We start from the raw sequence: 23,269 nt of genomic DNA on the forward strand, positions 1-23,269 counted from the left end.
TGTACGTTGTGTTGCTGTACTATTCTGGAAGTAAAAGAATCATCCTTCACACTACACACACATCATGGGTTACTGCTATACACAAGCCCATGGTAACCATCCTCAGATATTTGCAGTTATTAGAGCAAGTTATTATCAGCATATATACATCAATTATTGGCAAACTATTCATGAATAATTGGCACCATGATATTCGGGATTTTACAGCAGTTTCCCAAGTTAGTGATCACCTGATTTTCCTCATGTCCAACCTCTTGTGCTGAATTCCTTCAATTTAACCTTCACAGTGTGTTAAGCCACAATAATATGTTTGGCATTTATGTCTTCCTCTTTTGTTTGTATACAGGCAATGTCCAAAACTGATTGGCAAACTGCAGAGTCATTCTCAGAAGCTAAAAAGAGCTGTTGTTTAATGTGGAGTACTGATGTTTACTCTACAAGAGTTGTATCGATAATGAATAATCAGATCAGTAATCAGTAGAAGCCGATAATTAGCTGTTTTTACCATAATCGGAAATTGGTTGTAATGGGCTGTGGCCAGCAGATTATTAGTTTATTCAGCTTCAGCAGCTATACAGTACCACTGGAGGGACAATTGGGAAACAGTGGTAATGGAAACTGGAAACAGAAATGGTCAAATCGTCATCCCTAGAGTAAAACCCTTGTTTAGTGGCCACCTCTTAAAGATCACTTTCTTATAAAGACCACCTCTATACAAAGACCACATTATAATTAGATCTCAAAGATGACTAAGGCATACTGACCACATCATGGTCACCTTTTTATAAAGATCACCTCTGTACAAAGACCACCTCTTCACATCGCAATAATAGCTAGGTTCCAAACATCTTCTGTCAGACCGCTTTATCAAAACAGTTAAAAAGACTAGGCTGATACAGGAGGTTGTAGTGTACTAGCTACATTTCACTTGTGTGGAATATTTTTGTATGACACATTCTGGTACCATAGTATTATCTATGCTGGTACAAACTAACTGATGATGGTATATGACTCGAGTGAAGTGTGGACAAAGAAAAGACATTGATATGAAGCATGAAATACACGTTTGAAGCTTACCAAATATTACCATGTAAAGAGGTGGTCTTTAAGAGGTGGCCACTGAACAAGGGTTTTACTCTAGAGTACGTTTATAAGACAAATTGACCATTTCCGTTTTCCATTTCCACTTTCCATTTCCACTGTTTCCAATTTCCCCATTCAACCACTATTTAGACATTGATTTCTTGCCATCAAAGGGTTTATATATTAAGTGCTATCCCACTAGGGACCTGTGTCATTATGATATATTAATGATAACTATATACATGCATACTGAGATACATGTATACTGAGATACATGCATACTGAGATACATAGTACACAAATGCAATTTGTATTCAGTATTTTGTATAAGGTGGTGGAGGTTCATCATTGATTGTATTATAGCTTGGAGCAGAAGGAAAAATTCTGGTAGTAGTAGTAGTGACTGTCTCATGTTCATATCGTACAGGTTCATATGGTGCAGTGTCTTGTGTCTTACAGCAGCAGCAACAACAGCAAAATGGAGGTACATGTACTTTCTTGTAGTAAAAGGGACACCTGCGGATGATGCAGCACCCAATAAAAGAACCGATGATGAAGATGAAGAAGAAAGATACTCCAGCTGCAGTAAAAATAATTTCTGCAGTACTGAGATCATCAGCTAAGAGGAAATGTAGAAGTACAATAAGAGTAAGTACTTTACAGTAAAACACTACAAGTACAGTACATTATTTCTTATAGGTTCGGAAAAAAACACATGGACAGTTAATAGCAGAGCTGGAGCCCAGAGATTTTGAGTGATCAGGCCATACATCCAATGGAGGTCATAGTCATGCACAAGTTTTAATGTTCTGATGTGATATTTAAATCAGTGATTATCTCCTTTTGTATATAAGCATCCAAAAGTCTCCTACAGAATTTTTTTTTTGGAAATAACAGATGTTCTGAAATTGTGTCTGGAGACTATTTTTAAATACAAAGTCTCTTGCAATTAAAACATCCATTTTTTGTACCATGGGCCCCATGGCAATAAATGTTATATTGTGCACAAAATACCAGAATATTTTCTTGGTGTTTACAAAAAAAAGCAGACTTTGAAAGCAATTTTGATTGATATTGCTAATGCAAGATTAATTAGCACCATGCAAATGGTTCACTGGAATGTTTGACAATTTAAATGCCTTAGTGTAATTGGCCATATTTTATTGAATGCTCTATTAGAGTATCTTGATTTTTACAAAGTAGCTGAACAGGAGTCTGACCAGTGACAGACCAGCTGGACCCTGGGCTCTAGTCCTGGTTAACAGAATATAACTGATGTTATGTGACGGGCTCCTAATGATAGCCTAACAGGGGTACAATACCCTAATTGTTATCAACAGGGGGTAGAGTATTTTCTGCTTCACCAGATCCATATTATTTAAAGCATTTCTGGCTATCTACATCAAATTCAACAATCTGATCATGCAATACAACAACAATATCATTTATTACCAGGCGGGAAGAACATTGCTGATAAAGTATTAGAGTTGAGTAAAGATGTTGTTACGTGCTAGAGCAACTGCACTATATGTACTAGTACCACTACTATACTATAAGAATTATTATACAGGTTTTTGCAATTAAATTCGTCTTGTTTGCACAAGAATTCGTCATAACTACACTGACTGCAAGAAACCAGCCGCTCATAACAAGGTAAATCATTTTCACCATGGAGAATCTTGAGACACTAGAGAGCAATTGAAGCTGGTTATACGTGAAGCCATTAGCTGTCTGTCAAGTTAATTAGCTTGTTTGTGAGTGACCACTGACACCCATTGCCAATAGCGAAGCACAGTTGCGAATGTTGCTGCAGAAGCCGTAGCAGAAGAATTATTGCCTTATAAAGAGTTGTTTACAACAGTTGTACTTCAACAAGATCATGAAGCAGCTGCTAAATCTTGTTTCCAACCTTGTTACGGACAAATTCTTGTGCGAGCGCAACAAATTCTATGGGACAAATTCTACTGCAAAGGTGACGAACTCTACTGCAAATGGGACCAAGTCAATTGCAAAGGCGACGAATTCAATTGCAGAAACCTGTTAACAACAGAATTGCTATTCGAAAGTTACTAGTGTAGCAGGGAGTTATAACTATACAACAATATTTCAACCACATCTAAACAACCAGGCATGTATATGGTGTGAACTGCATTATCGATTAGCAGTAAATAATAATTCTATAATTACAAAATAATCAGTTGCTTTGAAGTTTTCCAATGCAATACATGCAATGGAACATGTTAGAAAACTGTCATGCTCTTCCACCAGGGGCGGATACAGGGGGGGTCAAAGGGGGCTCTTGACCCCCCTCCTCCAAAAATTTTTAGTATACCAAGATCGAGATACTCTATGGAGCAGTCACTCTAATAAAGCAGTCACAGTATTAGAGCAAACTATGTAAGGATTTTCATGTACTTTATCAGCTATAAATTCGTAGTTGGTGAGGTGGGCTGCTATTGTCAGGTGGCTGTGACCTTTTTTTTGGTCTCACCTTACCAAACCAGACAATGTAGTGTCTCAGTTCATTTTGACCCCCCCCCCCTCCCCCTTTCCATAAGTCTGGATTCACCCGTCTTCCACTTTGCTAACAGTCAGTGCAAGGTGGTGATTTGCAATAAAGCATCCTAAGAAGAACAAAAATCGTTCATAATTGTTGCACCACTCCTCTAAAGGTTAAAGATTGGTTGTAGACTAGTTGTTCTCTATCTGTAAGGCTGTGTAATGGGCAGAACGTAGTCAAAAAATATATGAAAATAGCTTTGGTGAGAGGTGCATAGAATAAAGCCTCATCTGTCTGACAACTTTTTTCTTTGATGTCGTATATTCACTAATGATAAATTACGTTATTAAAAGTCTATAAACAAGTGTATGGAAACATCAATTTTACAAGCTAGTTGGGATCGTTACAATAAAAAGTACTTATACAAAGGGAATCATCATCAATTGCAAATTTGATTCCTAATTTGGCCATGCTGAAAATTAAATTTACACTTGAAGTGATGATCCTTTTAATTGAGCAATTTTACTAAAAAAAAATATTTTGTACATGTACTTACTGCAGCTGATACCAATATCTTGGGAGTGCTCACAACTTGGTACGGTCCCACATGGGGTCAGTGTACAATAAATCAGTCTGTCCTCATCACCGTCACAAGATGTACCACAAATGTTAATGGGTAATCCTCTTGAAGGATAACTGTAACATCATAAACAATTAACATGTGCTCTACACTGTAGTGTGCGTATAAGTACATGTACTAGATTTGCCCCACAGAGATTTGCATAATTCATTATACACACTATACACGCCACAAAGTAACCAAAGTAATAAACCACAGATTCTCAAACCAATGTTGTAAGAGTATTTAATTCAATAATAGAATGATTTTGCAATGTCTATCGTCACCAAAAGGTACCGAATTTTTTAACAAAAGGTGTTGAAGAGCTATAAGCATGCTACTGAAAAACAGTATTTTTTCGAACAAGGCATGCTAAATGTTTCAAATCCTTTGTTGTGATATCAATGCTCCTTTGTTGGGAAAGCCAGGTGAACATTTTATGCAGACCAGGTATGATGCAATCAGTGCACCAGCAATACAGTATTGGATACTCTCCCTTTAACTATAGTGTACCAGTGGAGGTTGGTCGCCTATCATAACCCTTTGATGTGTGGTTACACTATATAGTTATATGACGGCCACGAGTGCTCTGCCTGATATAAACGCACGAGCCTGAGGGCCGTTAGGCCCGAAGGCAAGTGCGTTTATACAGGCAGAGCACGAGTGCACGTTGTATAACTGTTATGTACCACTCACCTAATAGGTGGGGAGAGTCTCACAAGACAGCTGTAACACTTATAAAGGCCAGGTTTCTAACATCGATTGTGGGTAACCAAGCCAGACGTTGCGATGACGTTCCCCCTGCAGTACTGCAGCCACCTGAGATATTGAAAGCTAGTACGCTATGGGTTATATCACTAACCTGCATTTGCTGTTCGACTCTCATCATGTAGTGCTCAGCATGCCAACGTGCCATATAGACTAAGCACCAGACTAATCACCATAGTGATTCTCTTGAGCGAAAAAAAGCAACTAGATTGACGGTTTAAGTAAACAAAACCTAACTACTAAACGATACTAGTCTAATTCTTACTATTTACACTGGCTAAACTCGAATCTGGTGGCATGACAAAACTGGTTCCCACAATCGAACATAAAGGTTAGTATTATTTAGAATATATTTGTTTTATTGAGTCATTGTCGAAGTGGACTACAGTTTAATCTGGGCTAAGATGGTACCAGACTAGTAAGGTGTATAAGTACGTTTATATATGTAGACTAGAGTTGTGGCCACCCGCGTTGGCTTTTTCAATCGCCATTGGCTGCTTGAAAACATTATACGTATTGGTGACGTTATGGCCCACAATCGACCTTTACAAGTCAGGCTATAAAAGAATTTGAGTGATCTGTGAAGTGTCTTTCCACCTATTAGGTGAGGTGTCGTAGTGGTCTTCGCCACCGGCACTTGTGCTATGCTGCACAAAACCGCAGCCAGTGCAATATCTGTACAGTGCAATATCTGTATATTGCACTGCGGTCGGTGCATTATAACTTATAATGCACTCGTTGTGGTCTACAAAACCGCAACCAGTGCATTAATAGTTATAATGCACTCGCTGCGGTCTGCAGCAGTGCAATATACAAATTATGGCACTGGCGGTGCCTTTGAACTGCCCACGCAAAGTGGTACATTACCAAATATGGCACCAAGTGTTAAGGGTTGTTTATTAGCTGGAAAAGTAATGTGTTGAGAAGGTTTGTAAGGGATCTGGGATACAGGGAAACTTGGTGCCATTAAAGTTTGGCAAATATGACGAATAACCATGAATTTGTCAAATTTTCCTCATCCAAATATTTTGCTAGTGAGCAAATCAAGCCTCGAACTAAACAATTTTCTACTCTACCAAGGGCTACTGGGCCAGGCATCAAACTAGAGCCAAGCCTGCCTCGACTACTTCACTAGGTAGCTAGCTATATCCTTGATCCTCAAACTTCACCTCGAAATGGGCATGACAAGTACCGTATAGTAAAAAACTTTGACGGTAAAAAAGTTTGGCGAATGCCCGCAGTTTGAAAATTGACGGAAAAAACATTGACGATTGGGTGGCTTTTGTGAAATTACGTAATGGCGTACGACAAGGCACGTGGACTCTCGTAAACTGGTTTGGTCAAACCGGAACCACGTGCTAGTGAAAGCGTGTAGTTTGCTGTAGTCTCCTGCGATGCCAAGATCGTCGTTTCGTTTTTCAGTGGACTCTAGCAGCAGAGGTTATCATGAGTACCAAAGTATATGGCCGAATCCAACCGCATACGATGAACTTTTATGCGAACGAGAACCTGGAAATAGTCACGATACACATGCCGTTGCCATCAAGAAATATATTTCTGGAGTACTTTCGACTGTGGGACACGTTCCTAGGAAGATTTCTAAAGTGAGCTCAATCTTCATAAGGCGTGGTGGCACGATTCAGTGTAGGGTAAATGGGCACCGACGTTATTCAGCTGACCTTGAGCAAGGAGGATTAGAAATTCCTTGTATTTTAACCTACATTATAGATGACCAAAAGGAATGGGCAAAGACACAGGAAACCATCAATGTAAAGTTGGGCATAAAAACTGCAGATTGTGTGGATGATTTAGTTAATTTGGACTTTCTTGCTAATGCCAGTGCTGAGTCAACTGCACCGCCAGTTGCTATGGAATCTATAGATGGGTCTGTATCAATGGTGGATTTAACTGCTCAATGCAGCACTCAAGATCAGGTTGATCAGTCACCACCAAAAAAGAAGCCAAAAAACTTTTGTGAAGAAGACATAATAATGGGCCAAGAACTCTCTGATCTTGAGATCAATCTTTCACAGGAGTTGCTAAAAGCTCAATATCCAAAAGTGAGTGGACTTCAGTCTACACTTTTTCAAGAAAGAAATCAGCTTTTTCCAAATGGTTTTCTCACTAACTGCATCCAAATTGTTCACTGTCAAGCAAGGCATCACTGGGTTACAGCTTCGACTATAAACTGCAAGTTAGGTGAAGTGAAGGTTTTTGATACGTTGTTCAATCACTGTGATCAAGAAACAACTGGAATAATTCACAAACTCTTTGCTACAGCAAATTTTCCAAAGCTCACCATAACAATGGGACGTTGTCAAAAGCAGAAAGGAGGGATGGATTGTGGGCTGTTCTCTATTGCTAATGCTACAGCCTTGGCTTTTGGATTACACCCAAGCAAGCAAAAGTATAAACAGTCGGCAATGAGAATGCACCTAGTCCGCTGTTTTGCTGCAAAACAAATGACTCCATTTTCAGGGCATGCAATTAAATAATGTGGATATATACCCCACTACTTCTCATGCTTTGCTATAAGTTTATGTTATGATTCATTAAATAATTTATTGCATTAATAAAATTATCATTAAAATCAAATACTGGTTGAGTTAAAGTAGAATTCCAGCTTCCCTGAAGCCATTTATAATGATGTCAGGTTTGCTTTTAATGTAGTCATAGCAAGATTTCATCCACCCAGCTCCCAATGGCTTGACTGTGCTAAGTTTTAAATCAACAGGTTCGTGTTTCGACTCTCCTTGCAACTGTGTACATACTTTCTTGGCATACCAGGTCTGAAACTCGTTTCGTAAGTGAGATTTCACTGATTTGTTCACACTCAAATCTAGTGGTTGCAACCTATCGGTGCAGTTTGCTGGAACCAATACAACATTAATGTTATTTTGATCGAGGAGAGTGAGGATTGCATGAGTACACTGGGCTTTGAAATTATCAAAGGTAAGCAATGCTGGATAATCACTAGCAAGCTTTAATTCTTCCCTCTTCTTATGGATGTATGGTAGAATAATGTAGGTAATGTACTCTTTCATCGTGTCCTCATTTGACCAATGATTAGCAGAAAATGTTATGTGCCAATCCGACGGAAAGTCATAATGTGGAAGGCAACGTGTTGTTTTCCCTTGATAAACTAATTGAGGTGGCAAAAACTCTCCACTCATGGAACCTGCAAAAACAGCAGTTAGCTGTCTTTTGTCGTCTTTGCCTACCAATTCAACCCGTTTTGCCCCTTCTTCAGCCATCGTCCAATCTGAAACTGGAACATAATGTATTCCAGTTTGATCAAAATTAATTATAAGCTCCTTAGGAATTTCATCCATTGATACCACTACCTCCATGTCTAAAACGTAGTCTCTCTTGATTTCTTCAAAGTCCTCAACAGAGATTTTAGCTTTTGTTGTAGCCTTCCTCCTCACAAACCCCATTCGCCGTAACAGATACTTTGCCCATCCTTCTGTCAAAGCGATTTGTTGTAATAAGTTGGCATCTTTGTGCATGAGTATACCCTCAGCACTAGCTATAACAACAGCAGTGTTGATAACAAGGCCCTTAGCTCTTAGAACCCCAACATACTCCCTGACCTGTTTATCGAGTTCTTCACCCAGCTTGAGTGGTCGTCCAGTCTTTTTCAGACAGAGTTCTCGTGATTCTTCCTGTTCAGAATCGTCATTCACAGTGCCAACAGATTTATTATTTGCCAAGTCTGCCTTATATTTATTCTTCCACCTCCTAACAGTAGGTTCTTTCAAAGACGCAAATTGATCAGGGTATTTGCTAGCAAAATATCTCATCGAAGCGGTTGTTCCAAACTGTGCCGCTCGCTTTGCGATAGCAAATCTTTGGGCATCACTCACTTTTATGTAGTTACCCCTGCTGGAATCAGCATCACTGGAGGATTTCGTTGACGGCGGAGGTTGTAGCTTAGACGATACCCTTTCATTGGCCGCTTCGATTGCTCCCGGTGGAACTTTGCTGCTTAACGGTCCATGTGGAGCAGGTAGAGCAATATCTTCTGTCTTCTCTTTTGGTAGCGGTTTGAAATATTGAAGGATAGACTTCATCACAATCCGTCAACGTGGCCACTCGATTGTGATCATGTGATAACTGAAAAAAAAAAAAATGGCGGTAAAAAACTTTGGCGAATCGAACCTTATTCGCCAAATTCGCCAAAGTTTTTTACCGTCAAAGTTTTTTACTATACGGTAGTGAGTACTACCATATCAAGTACGATATTCGCTATTCCAGAGGGTATAGATTTACTGTCTATATAGTATTACCTTTTAGTTGATTACTGACTCCAGGTGCCAAAGAAGCGTGGCATTCCAGATCCTTGCTTCAGACACAGTGATTAGTAATCTAATTAAATAGGGAGTGCGCTTTGCTAACAATTCATCAAATTTTATTTTGCCAACAGTGATATTTTGCTTGATATGCAAAACTTTTCCTCATCCAAAGTTTCCCTCCATACGGTAAGACATGGATATACAATTTGTCCTTTACAATATTTGGTATTGATCTGAAGTGTCTATATGTTGAATTAGAATGTGATGAATGATGATGCATGACCACCCTTCTATGACTTTAGTGGAGGAGGACACATAATAAGTACTGTATTTGACCGGTTAATAGCTGTGGCTATTATAACTTTCAGCCAGGAAAACCATGTGACTACTATCCAAGCACATGGGCTTGTATGCCAGTAGCCCACGGTGTTTATCTGGATTTATGGATGACTGAACTTGTTTAATCATCCTTTAATACTATTCAACAATGCAACTCCTTTGCCTGGTTTCTGCTTCAAACGTGTCTTATTAGTATATTCAGATACAAGCCACAGCTCTTATCCGAGGGCAACTCTTATGACAATAATTCCAGGCTGCGAAGCAGCTACTATCTGGGGGCAGCAATTAGAAGAGCCACTGGTCAAATATGGTATGCATGGATTTTCTGGTGCCGGCCAGTTGATCACGTATGACAACACAGAGAATATGTAATAGTTGTATCATGTACCTGAGTGATTTTCCTGATATGTACACCCCAAGCTCGAGGGCCGTTAGGCCCGAGAGCGCGTGGGTGTACATATCAGGCAAATCACAAGGGCACGTGATACAACTGATATGTACCTTGCCCAATGTAGGCTGATAGCCCGTGGGTGATTAACCACCCAGATACGAGTCAGAATACTGAATTCATTATATAGACCAACTTGCAAAATTCGATTATGGTACAAAATGTTGTGACTACGTTGTAAACATGAACGGGAAAGTCCTCTAAGAGTATCCTGGAAAAGTTCAATTTAGCGATTTTACGCTGCTGCATTGTTTTATAGACTGTTTACAACATTTACTAAACATCTCTAGGGATAAGCTTCACTGTAGAGTGTTTATATCGTGTTACTCAAAAAGTGGGTGTGTCTACATTCCAAAATGCGGCGAATCGCTTCTGAATGTGCTATAACACTAGTTCTCACCTTAAACCAACGTTTCTTAACTCATAGGAGGAAAGGGTGACAAATCGCTTCGGTCTGAGTATTGTAGGGTGCAAAATCGAAAGTATCGTTTTCGTCACGTGACAAATAATAATTTCCCACAATCGATTTCGGCTAGAGTTTCTATATAAAGAATTCGGCGGTACTGGTCCCACATCAAGGCCGTGGTTTAACTTAAATGTACCATGGCCAGCCAGAGTTTAACTTAAATGTACCATGGCCAGCCAGAGTTTATAAGATATGAACCCTGAAATTTTCCTTTGAAGTTAGGTGGCTTCATGGCACATTAAGTTATACATCATAGATAAAGCTTAAATCAACCAACCACAGTGATAATATTAACATAACTTTCAGTCAAAGTTTAATGTACATAACAACAAAAAGATACGTATGTTAACTAGTAGCAGTGTTCTGGGTGATCAAACAATGATTAAACTACACACAGCCTAAAATATATTCTCACAGACATCACTGTCACCCCTACATCACATTATGAATTCTTGTTGTCACATGAGGGTCATGGATCACTTCACTGGTTAATGGCTAATAGAGTTCTGCAATTGGAAGGGTAGTTTGTTTTTAATCATTTCTTACAGGAATGACACACCATGCAGAGACAATATTATACTTCTAATAAGGAGTCCTGCTTCAGCCTTGACTAAAAGCTACAAGGCAATGGAGCTCACACAATGAATCCTGTAATGTTATTGTTATACGGCATTATTCATACACATAAGGAACTGTGCCAATACAGTAATGGCGAAGAGAACGTAGAAATTTATCGAGGTAGTGGAGATCTGTGGAATATGGGTTTATTAAAAGGTCATGGTCACATGGGAGGACTCAGAAAATCAGGGCTATTAGTGTTAGCATGAAAAAATAGATAACTTTTGCTGTACATCTGTGAAACAAAATAACAATATGCAAGAGTTCACAACATTTGATAATAATAATAATACTAGACATATATAGTAAAATTAAAATTTTAAGGTAAGAAAATAATAGATTTCTGGAAAAAAACACCAAGGGATTACAACAAGGTTTGTTGTTCAGTTGGAGGTTTCCCTCTAGCAAGAGTTTGTCATTTCTGTAGAGTTTTATTCCATACCCGTGCAAGTAGCCCATACTTCTCTTGAAGTACTGCTATAATTTATCTCACCTGTTAGCTCATCTAGGTGCTTCACTTTTAATTGATTAGCTGAGGTGTGTAAAAGGCAACACTGTTTGCTTCTTCACCAGACTTCTACTGTGTTGTTGCTGTTGTTGACAATTTCTCGTTAATGACTTTTCAACAACTTCTGTTTGCCTTGAAAAAATAGAAGACAAGGAACTTCAAGGCCCCCTTGTTCCAGATCCCTTGAGTACCGTTTGTTTTGGGGTTGTAATCTTACATGTTAGCATTCCCCTCTTTTCAGAAATAACAAACATGTTGAGCTGATCTTTTTTGGCAAATTCCCGACAATATTTCTACACTTTGTTACTTTTACAGTAAACGGATCATGCGCATTTCCTATCTCCCTCTGGCAAAGGAGTACTTCTGCCTCGAATTGGTGTCCACCTGTCCTTGTTATACATAAAATCCTCTCACGCAAGAAGAAAACTTACTTCTGGCAATGTCATCAATCACTAGCACCTGCCAGGTGGTTAGAAGTTTGTCTGTATATCATGTAATGAACATTATAGCCACGAAAATTAACTGCCAGTAGCTAGCATTTACATTTTTTATTACGAAAAAAATATTTTGGCAAATCTTTGATGTAACAACAAATCTTTCAATTTTACATGCAGCAATATGAAATTTGGCCCTACATTTTGCCCTATTTGACCCAATATTTGCTCTAAAAGGAATGATGATGCTGTCAAGAAATTATAGTCAGCATGAGAGTTGTTTACAAATTGTGGTCAAACAATAAGGCACCACCATAAATATTTTAATGCAATAAAGAACACTAGTACTTCTGCTACTTTTGGCTTTGTCTGAAAAAGGAATGGTTTATAGAAATCAAATTTATATGATGGTACCAACACTAGTGGTGGATGCTTGAGTATGCTTTCGTAACAAATCATGTACAAGAAGAAGACACTATAGCCTCGAAGCAAGTGAAATAACATGCAACATCATTCTTGACATAATTTAATTGTTGTAAGGCTTCTTTAATATGCAGAAATGCTGGCAATTAATGGAGAGCAAGTAATTTATTGAGCAAAGGGTGGATGGTGACCCATGTATGGTTTATAAAGTGATCATGGACATGGGGAAGGATTAGATAAATATTGCAGTAAACAAAAGTTGTAAGTTTTATTCAGCTCATGTAAGGCCACCAGGAAGCCATCAAAGGTTTTAACACTTTGCTGCAAGTGTCTGCAAATTATGCCATTCTACAGACTCAATAACATCAATGTAAAGCCTAACAGCTGAAATGATAGCTTTGACATCCTTTTGCTATTCCGCTGTAAGCCTATGAATGGTGAGTGTTTCGCGGGAGAAATTTAAAGATTGTACCTGCTTTGCTGGAGATTCAGTTGACAGTCCAGATAAGCTAACATACGTTGCACTCTCCATAGTCTGCACCTTGGTCCACTTGGACGTCATCCGAGTCTGAAAGTGTAAGAAAGAACTGGCTTTGTATTACGTCATCGTTGAGTGCTGTAGGAAGGAAACATCTAAAAAATGCCTATGATACATAAATTCAACTTAATGGGTGCCTCAATCCAGCACAGGGATTCAGTTATCTGGTTAAAACAACTGGTCAACTGTTTGCAGTGCCATGTAGGAACAACCATATCATAAATCACATGACAGTTACAATTATGAATACAATTACTGTGTGTATACATGTGTCAGTCATATAGTTCCTACACATAGCTGTCACATGTGAAGACTTAAAAAATATTACAATTAGGTTTGATACTTTAGCAATGCAAAAGGTACCTGTCTGCAGCAGAAATGCTGATCAATAGGTCATGCACAAAAACATGTCATGTGGATGCATGTAGCCAGAGGAGGTTGGACATGATATAAGTGTCTGAAATTTGTTATGGTTAATTGTGTATGCGATGAGGAGTCGTGAGGAGTAAGTGATAGAAGAAATGTTTAGCATTACCAATGTCCACACCACATTACCTAAGATGAATAGCTAACTCTTATTGCAAGGCGAGTGTGCGAGTTTCTAATTCTCTGTTTGATTCTCTGTGAGGCCAAACTAGCGGCGTCCGCTTTTCTTTCCCTGGGAGGCTTTGTGAGTATGCACATTGCTTTCTTTGACAATTATTGTGCTAAAATTTATGAATATAAGGCGTACCTATAGAGTATTACACGTCAATTCCACCATCAAACGCTTTCACACATGATCCCCATAGATTTCAAGAGCAATTTACGTGCCTGGAGTAGTGGGGTTGAATGGGGTAGACTGGTTGAATAGACTAAACTTGAAGTGTACTCTCAAATGGTATTAGTCTCCTCTGGCTTGTAGCTGTTTCTAGAATGGCTTTGTATGTGTCTTGTCGAACTGAGTAAGCATCACCAAAGCCACAAATGTATAAGATCTTGGCTTTTGGGAAACTTTGAAACCCACTACTAAAGTCAGGCTAATTATGCGTGTAAAGCCATAAAAATGCACCCGCAGTTTGGTTAGCTGGTGTAGGCTGTTGTTGTCAATATAGACTAGGCAGTTTAATTTATGTTGATAGTTTTGCTGAAAGGTGATTTTGTGTTGTACATCAAGAGCATATAATGGGTGAAGAAGAGTGACGAACTGCGATATAAGCTGTGAAAAATGAGCCCGTAAAGTAACCCCGATACCTTTGTTCTCTCTCATAAACCTGACCATTGTTGATTGTCCAGATTTAACATGCTACTAGTTCAAGGTTGTCTGGAATAGCCAGACCCTTGTGGAATGATATGGAGATAGACTAAGTTCAAGGTGGGTGGTCCGTATGGAATCACAATGGCTGAAACTCCAGTGTCACTTTCACTAGCAAAACTGTCAAGACAGGAGATGGCGACCTTGATGAAATCATGAATAAAGACATCATGTGTAAGACTGAAATTCATGATGACCAAGAGTACAGCGCACGTGGGAACTGGATCTGGATTTGGCAGTATAAATGTTCCTGGTGATGTTTGCTTCCCAGGTTAGGTCCCTGTGTGTCAGTTATTTACTGTACCATGTTTCATGCTGATGTACATATCATGACAATTGATTATAGTTTTATGATCAAAAATTGTGCAACAATCATGATAGGTGATATATGAAATATTGCATATTGTACAACACTGAGTCACTCCTACCAAAACACTGACTGTGTGCAGAATGCAAAATTGTTCTATCCAAACATCAGTTAACAATGTACAAAATCCACAATAAAAACCACACAAGCTATAGATTTTTTTACAGCACAAGTGCTGAAGGTCTGTAGGACACCTGGTCCTACAGCCTGTTTAAAGTTGTTACAGAAAGAATGGTTGAAAAGGAGGAGAAAAGAGAAAAAAAAAATCCATGACTGGACCTGGGCAGCCTCGAACCTGCAGCCATCCGATTAACAATGAAAAAATTCAAAAGGGGAATAGGAGAAATTGTGAAAGAAGGGGTCATTGTAATGTAAACCTATTTTGATTTTCTATCAAGAAATGTTTATTGCAGCTGCTGTCAGCTCACCTTCCGTTAATGATTTCAAGAGGAACATAGATAATCACTACTACCCCCAATCGCTTGTCTACAATTTGTTTGTTTAGTATTGTATGATTTTTATTTTGCAATCAATAATAGTTAGTTATGTTATGTAAAGAGCAGGACACACAGGCATTTGCCTTTTTCACCTGTATGATTATTATTATATTATTATTATTTTGAGTTAATTGAGCTGAAATAGGGATTTGTGGAAGAATGGAAAAAACCACCAGAGTTTAAAAAAAAAATTAGTTAACATTCTAGATGTTTAATGAAAAGTGACTGCTAGTATAACAACAATTTTTTTACTTTAACGAGAAAATGATGTTACAACAACAAAAATTGCCCGTTGTTGTTTTAACAAATGATGTGTTTGCTGTTTTTTGCAGCAGGGATAATAAGTTCTTCAAAAAATCTTTTTTTACATTGTATACTAGTCAAATTCTAACATGGATTGACTTTTGCCTTGTGAGCCCTCTAGCACCCAAATACAATACAAAGCTCATGTGTGTATTGCATAACTGTTATGATATAGCCATAACTAAAACATTATACAATCTTATCTTGATTGTTACAATAATTATTCTTGGTAAGGCAATTTTCAATGTAAATTCTTCTGTAATGCTTCCTGCACGTCTATCTATCTGTCTGTCTGTCTGTCTATCTATCCATCCATCCATCCATCCATCCATCCATCCATCCATCCATCCATCCATCCATCCATCCATCCATCCATCCATCCATCCATCCATCTATCTATCTATCCATCCATCCATCCATCCATCCATCCATCCATCCATCCATCTATCTATCTATCTATCCATCTATCTATCTATCCATCTATCCATCCATCCATCTATCCATCCATCCATCCATCTATCCATCCATCCATCCATCCATCTATCTATCTATCTATCCATCTATCCATCCATCCATCTATCCATCCATCTATCCATCCATCCATCCATCTATCTATCTATCTATCTATCTATCTATCTATCTATCTATCTATCTGTCTGTCTATCTATCTATCTATCTATCTATCTATCTGTCTGTCTGTCTATTTGCTCTTGATTGAATAGCTACACAAATACTAACTAGATACATAGCTATAGCTACTAGAATTTTACATCCTTTTTAGTTATATCTTGAGGCCTGCACTATATACATTCCAGTATGCTATAGCTAATCTTAAGAAGGGAGCTATAAGCTGTTGACCTTATAACAGTATTAATAAGTAGCTATGACTACATTGATACGATGGAGCCTGAGCTAACAGTAACCTGAATTAAGCAGTCATCTTTGTACAATGGCCACTGTCATGAGGTTCCAAACACTTTCCAATACAACTGTATGCATTATGTAAGCAGTTACCTGTCATCTTCTAACACAAATCAGCCAACCTATGAATCACTATATACGACTCTGGCAGTTGCTGCCTTATAAGGAACAGGTAGTGGTTTCTTCAGTCAATAATCTGCCACCATGACTGGCCATTCAAACTAAAATGGCACTTATCACACTTCCTACCCAGAGGAGGTTGGATGCGTTCTAAGCACCACATAAAATATATTGCCCTTAATTGCATTGTTTTATCTGGTATTTCATGTGACCCTCAATAGTCACAATACAAATTTGAAAAACGATGGGGTTGACTGGGGTTGATTAGATATTCGGATGGTGCTTCATGTAAGCTTCAAGGTGATGTACTCTGTTTTGTAAAAGCGCTTGGTGATTGGGGTGAAATTAATAAGTTGCGGTTTGGTGTGTAGAACTTATCCAGAATTGTCATGTACGTATTCTATAATCAGAACAATGATACTTTACTGAATTAAACTGAGATTAATGTATAAACCTCTTCAATAAAACGAGTTTCACATAATTTGTTTTAGGGGTGCTTAAATCATGTCAACCTCCTCTGCTTCCTATCTTTCAATGAATACCATATAATCTATCTGGCTTCATTGCTTAAAAGTATTCAATGGCCATTAGCAACATTCATAGCAAGCTCACAATAGCAATTGCCTTTTTATTAGTCATAGCCACTAAAATACGCTGACCACCTTATGCAGGTTTTCTCACCTATATATAAAGGCCAAAACTTTCTGGTCTGAAGGTGACCTTTATACACAGGTTCCACCGTACATATAGGATATTAGCTACTCTGTTGCTGTAGCTACATATGGAAATAGACAGGTTTAACGAGAAGGCGTGGTTGCAATTATGCAATCTACAAATCACATGAATTACTGGTCCACCATTTTTGTAGGGCAAAAACTCAGGAACAGCAACAGCTTTCAGCAAGTTTTCATTGTATTCCATCCAGCTCCTCTCATTTGAATAGTTGTACATCTCAAAAGTGTTATGTGGAGAAATGGGAGTATCAATTAAATAATTCACTGGTTCTCTATAGAATGAGCACGGCCAAGTCCAGTAGGTCCTAAAGGCTAGTAAATGATGAATGGTCATTATAATTCAGGACTCAATGCTTTGCTAGAAGCCTTGTGTGATAAACTATGATCTGTTGTCTAGCACTACAATCCCAATAGATTGCAGTAAGGAAAATCTCAGACTGGCAAAACTGAGAACTGGAGTTCCTAATATTAATTATTAGGCATACAGGATTGATGTATAGCAATCTTTCTGGAAGAATTTCTTGAGTGGACAGATATCCTGTCACATCACTTGTATAGTGGCCTGATCAAGAAGCAATTAAGAAAGCATTACCTGGATTTTTCAATTGGGCTTAAAGGTCCATCGAAATTTAAATTCACTTGCCATTTTATTGAATAAATAGGTTGTTTATATCATGCAATGTACAAAAACATCCTTTTGATAGTGCAATTCCGATATATTAAGCAACAAAGTCTAGTTACAGGGGGTGTATGTCACGTTGTGACGTAAGACAAAGAACTGGAAGTACTGTTATTACACACTTTACAATGGGAAAGGTAGATAGACAGTGAAAGTTTAATGTGCAGATGGCAATGCCCAGCTCTCCTTTTCAGCTTCATAGTGTTCTTGAATGTTCTGCTAGAAAACAAGTTCTGTAGTTGCCAGTAGCTCAGCCTGTAGTGCTTCGCACTATCAAAGCTCACACTTCACTATGCAAGATTAGTTCAGTTTGCTTACAAAGCTGGGTTAGCAATACCATGAAACAAACAATGGTATCTATGTTGCTGAGTCGCTTCTCCACCTGGTAGGGATAATATCTCATGTATATCTTGCCAGTGGCACCATCACAATTGTGTTTCCTCGTGTTTCTCTATTTCCATCCACTGTTGTGTACCCTTAAACGTATTCAAACATCCAAGAAATAAACTGCGACCACTGTACTGTTGATTTACAGTCCCTTTAACAGACGTTCTCAAGCATTCTTCACCACAACATCAGCGTAAATTCACTATCTCCCGTAGGTTTGTAACTGGCTGCAGTACAAGTTCTTGTCATGTTTCAAGTTGTTATGGTAGATATGATGTGAAACTATACTAGCTGTATATGGACCACTTCTGTCGCTTTATCACACCTCACACATACTAAAGTTTCTTTGTCTGATGCAATATGATGTAATATAATTGACTAACCACAATACACTAATATGTATTATATCTACCAAACAAAACAAAATCTGACTAAATCACATGCACCAACCTATCCCACTAATAGCAAGTATTGATAACAACAAAAGTGTATTTTACCATTTCAGTGGACCTTTAAGCCAGGACAATGTGTACAAATAGTCCAGATGGCAACATCCCTATACCTAACACAGGATATGCAACAGACAAAACTATAGCAAGAGTGGTTTCCTTGACAAGCTCACACATTAAGCACTTGCAGACTGAGGTCTCAAGATTTAGGAACAATATGTACTTAGTCCAAATATTCCTGTAAAGTTGATAAAAATAAAATGTAGCTATCACAGAAACTTTCAAATGCTATAGAATTCACATATAGCACATTAGGTGGATGAGATGCTACACAATTTACAGAACATATGACACAATTGATAATACTACATAATGCAGTGCTGTGTGTTTCATTGCAATTTAAATGTAAACATAACATTGCACTAAATCTTCATAATCATTACCACAAGCTGATGGGATGGATTCTTACATATGATCTGTTTACCATGCTCCTATATTCAAAGCTAATACAGTTCCCACTGAATACAATCTGCTCCAAAAAATCATGAACTCAGCAAATTTAAATTGGTTTTCTGGAAAGTGTCTGCGAATAAAGTTCTATTATGCTCGTCTATGACAATTCCTTTTGGTATGGATATTACAAAGTTGCAATGTTGCTGATATATGCACTAAAGTGTAATGAACATTATGAGGGCCTACTTTACCTAAACAGGAGTGTGGCTCACTCCTCATGAATATTTTTGGGTCGGCATTCTTAACAGAAGAAATAAATTTAATTAGTACAATTTCATACAGTTGCATGTCTATACTATCTGGTTAGCTAGAACACTGCCTGATATACAAGTCTGGGACATTTACAATCATAAGAACAATTACTGGCAAAACAACTGAAATACTAAGTACGTAGACAGTCACACCAAGCGTTCATAATATTTGTAACTATTATTTTAAAGAAAGATCATGTGATTAGTTATTGGGCTATCAGCTCAGTTGGTTTGCCCATAGGGTGAAACCCCAATCATATATAATTATAATGTAAAGGATCATGTGTACATCACTCAAAATCATCAGCAGATATTAAGGAATACAGATGAACTTAATTTCCTCTATAATTATTGGCTATATAAAAGTTTGATCCAAGACTTAGCAAGGGTCACAATGGGAAACTTGATATAAGAAATGGACAGTAACCCCTAAAGCTGTTACTTACATACAAGTCAAGACTGCTCTAGCTTTGACTGTTCAATTAGAGTATCTTGGTTTAGCATACAGGGCACTACAGTTCCTTTGTATGGCCTGGCCATCCCTACGTACATCACTATCAGATTATCCAACTGATATCCCCTCTATTCCTCCACATGACACTACTGAGATGTACAACTGATCAAAAGAGAGTATCTGGAGTACAATGAAAACTTGCTGAAAGCCATCACTGCTTAAAGCTTAAACAATGTTTTTACCTTACAAAAACGGCAGACCAGTAATTCACATGAGTTTTAGATTGCATAATTGTAGCCATGTCTTCTCATCAAACGTGATAGTAACCCCAATATATAAATATTATATCTAACTTGTAGTTTCAGTGGAAGGAAGGAAGCCCTGTGAAACATAAACTCAACTAGCTGTCACCAGCACGTTGTGTCAAAACAATGTAAAGCAGAAAACTACAGAACTATATGCTATCTATCATGATTTCAGAATTCTATTGATTTACAGTAAGATTTCTGCCGTGTTTTTTGTACAAGATTTCAAAACCCTTAGTGCACAACAGAAGTAGGGATTAAATGTCCACTATTATATAGTTGCAAGTGTAGATGAACCTCCCTTGTTTCATTGCTATCAAACTTTAATTTGTTCTTATCCTTATGCCTGTGGCTTCTTTCACAAAGTGGTGTCACCTAGGCATGCACTGTAGGTCAATCTGTGACCAAAGTCAAAGTCTTGACCAGGTAAATTTTCACCTTGACCTGTCTATCAGTGCTTGACCTGTGATTTGAGTATTTATTCTCAAAGCTGTGACTATAATTACTTTTTCCCTAGCTGTTTTTTAACATGCACTTGTGCTTATAACTTGGTATAATAATTTCTTGGTGTGTGCTACCAACAGCTATGGAAGAAACATCTTTACAATTACAACAAAATGCTTCAGTGCCGAAGCTTTGTAACAACATCGTGTTGGAGACTCTTACGGTCTTGTGAGTTGTGCTAATTCTGTAAACTTGGTTTTAAATACATATAGTTTTTGATTGTGGGTTTTTAACTCTTCGTCTTGTTTTGACCCTTGACCTACAGTAGAGCAATTTTGTGGCCTTGACCGTTGACTTTAATTTGACCACAGTTGCAGATCTGCCTACAGTAAGAACCCCCTTGTTTCATGCTGAGCAACGCTCATAATACATCAGTAAACAGGTGGAAGGGTTAGCATAAAGGGCAAACAAACACTCACTCACTCCTTGTTACGCAGTACATCTTTCGCTCGATGGTAGCCCAATTGGCTGCACGCTACGTACGCCGCATCATCACCAAATCCGTTACTACACACAGTGCCCCAAACACCACTATCGTCCTGGAACTCCAGTCTCCCGGAGTCACCACCGTCAGTGATACGCAAGGAGCCATAAACTAAAGCAGTCAGTAAATACAGGCGAGTAAGGGAAGTACTCTTACTTGCTAGTGAAGGAGAAGCAATGACCATCAAAGTGACAACAACCCTTAGGAGGCTCATGATTTACTTCCTTTTGCCGGGAGTCCTTGAATCTCACTTTTATCAATAATGATACTACTCTGAGCGAGAGTACCCACTCTTACATACCTCGGTAGAACAGTGTAGAAGCGGGCGTAGAAGAGACTAATCCTAACTAGTTATGATGCAAACACCTCCGATTTCGTCCGTTTATCTTTAATGTACTTTAATGTTTTACTGATGTATTGTATACATTTAATGTACTGTAATTTTACTGTTTCATAACTTGAGACGATGGTGCACTCAGTCTGACGTACACTGCACGTTATGTGCATACTCTCGCCCTGCAACAGCTCACATCTTAGGTGGTTGTCCTGTGGCAATGTGACTAACTCAACAGCGCTATACATATAGGCATGACAAGGTTCTCTATCTTCTGGCATCTTGGCTTGTGGACATTTTTGTCGGCTTTTCATCAATTCAAGTGTATGCAGACATACATGGCTTATGAGCCAGTGAAGGACCTTAAGGAACTGTACCATCAAGCCTACTGTTCACGCCATACAGGCCAGATATTGTTGTCTACAACTCTGAAGCATCTACCGTGGCTTTACTAGAACTGACTTTTCCTTTGGACTTTAAGCATCACATTCAGGAAGCAAGATCCAGGAAGCAAAACAAGACTGAATATTTACAGCTGCTTTCGGAATTTGACCACTTACAAATTCCTAACTGTTATGAAGCAATAGAAATTAGTGTGCTAGGTCACTATCTGCCTAGCAGTATTCACGCTTTAAAGAGTTTTGTTGATTTCACTCAGCCGTCTATTGCCACCAAATCTAACATAAGACAGACTCTAGATAGAGCAGCCAACACTTGCATTACATGCTCACAACGAATTTTCTTGGCTAGGAACTGCAGTGAGTGGTCTCCCTAAATTTGTAATTACTAATCACTTTTTTTTTTGTTGTTTTCTGTATGTATGTATGTTTGTCAGTTTTGTTCTTGTGTTTACCTTGCTGTGCCCACACAGATCTATCTGATTGTGGTCGCACGAGACCAAGGTTGCACATACTGTAAGCTAACTCTACTTATTGTGCTTTCTCATTTATAATAATGATGGTTCTCTCTCTGCATGCCATCTTCTTTTTGAAGTTGCACAGTAGCATGGCAAACAATAATAGCTAATAACTTAATAACTTAATTTACAGATAGAATAGAAGAAGCACTAATAACAATAACAAACCCTATGTACACTGTAACTCTATATATAAGTGAAGATGTTCTATTTGCCTATAACTACACCTACAGAACTAAAAAGCAGAACTGACAAAGAACAGAAGAGGTGGGGGGTTAAACAACCCCAGCCGGATCAACTGAGGCTGTAACATGACCTTAAAGGGATGACTGGATGAATAACAAACCCTGATGCACATGATGGCAGAATGCCAACAGGCTGGGAAATATACAAAGCTAACTCATTACAATTCCAGAGAATTTTCCACTTACTACTGCAGATTATACACATGCACATCATGGCTATACAACCAAGTACTAAAGATAAAGTGCAATATAGTACAACAAAATGTAATTAAGTGTTTTGTGTATTGAGACATGTACAGTGAGATCACTCAGTGGATTGTGTGGGTGAACATTTTACAGTAATATGTGCATGGTCCTTGGATTGGTGTGCACGTGGTGTGTGCATGTTCAGTTGAGGTAGCTACTTGATGTAGTGCAGGTCAGCTGTATTGAAAATGTAGCGAGGTAAAAATGGATTGTCTTCAATTGATGTA

At 38.3% G+C, this 23,269-nt stretch overlaps 1 protein-coding gene across 2 annotated transcripts; it reads right to left on the minus strand.

The window, feature by feature from the left end:
* Positions 1–1,294: 1,294 nt before the first annotated feature.
* Positions 1,295–21,675, minus strand: LOC136262894 (egg peptide speract receptor-like). 2 transcript variants are annotated; one of them, XM_066057312.1, is made up of 4 exons: positions 21,458–21,675; positions 21,241–21,412; positions 4,140–4,279; positions 1,295–1,663 (listed from the first exon to the last, which is right to left on the minus strand). In XM_066057312.1, the coding sequence occupies exons 1-4, from the start codon at positions 21,513–21,515 to the stop codon at positions 1,398–1,400; spliced, it is 636 nt and encodes a 211-aa protein (XP_065913384.1). In that variant the 5' UTR covers positions 21,516–21,675; the 3' UTR covers positions 1,295–1,397. The 2 variants fall into 2 exon arrangements, with proteins under 2 accessions (XP_065913384.1, XP_065913383.1); XM_066057311.1 differs by having other exon boundaries at positions 1,295–1,702.
* Positions 21,676–23,269: the final 1,594 nt, after the last annotated feature.

Source organism: Dysidea avara, chromosome 8, assembly GCF_963678975.1.
Source record: "Dysidea avara chromosome 8, odDysAvar1.4, whole genome shotgun sequence".
NCBI lineage: Eukaryota > Metazoa > Porifera > Demospongiae > Dictyoceratida > Dysideidae > Dysidea > Dysidea avara.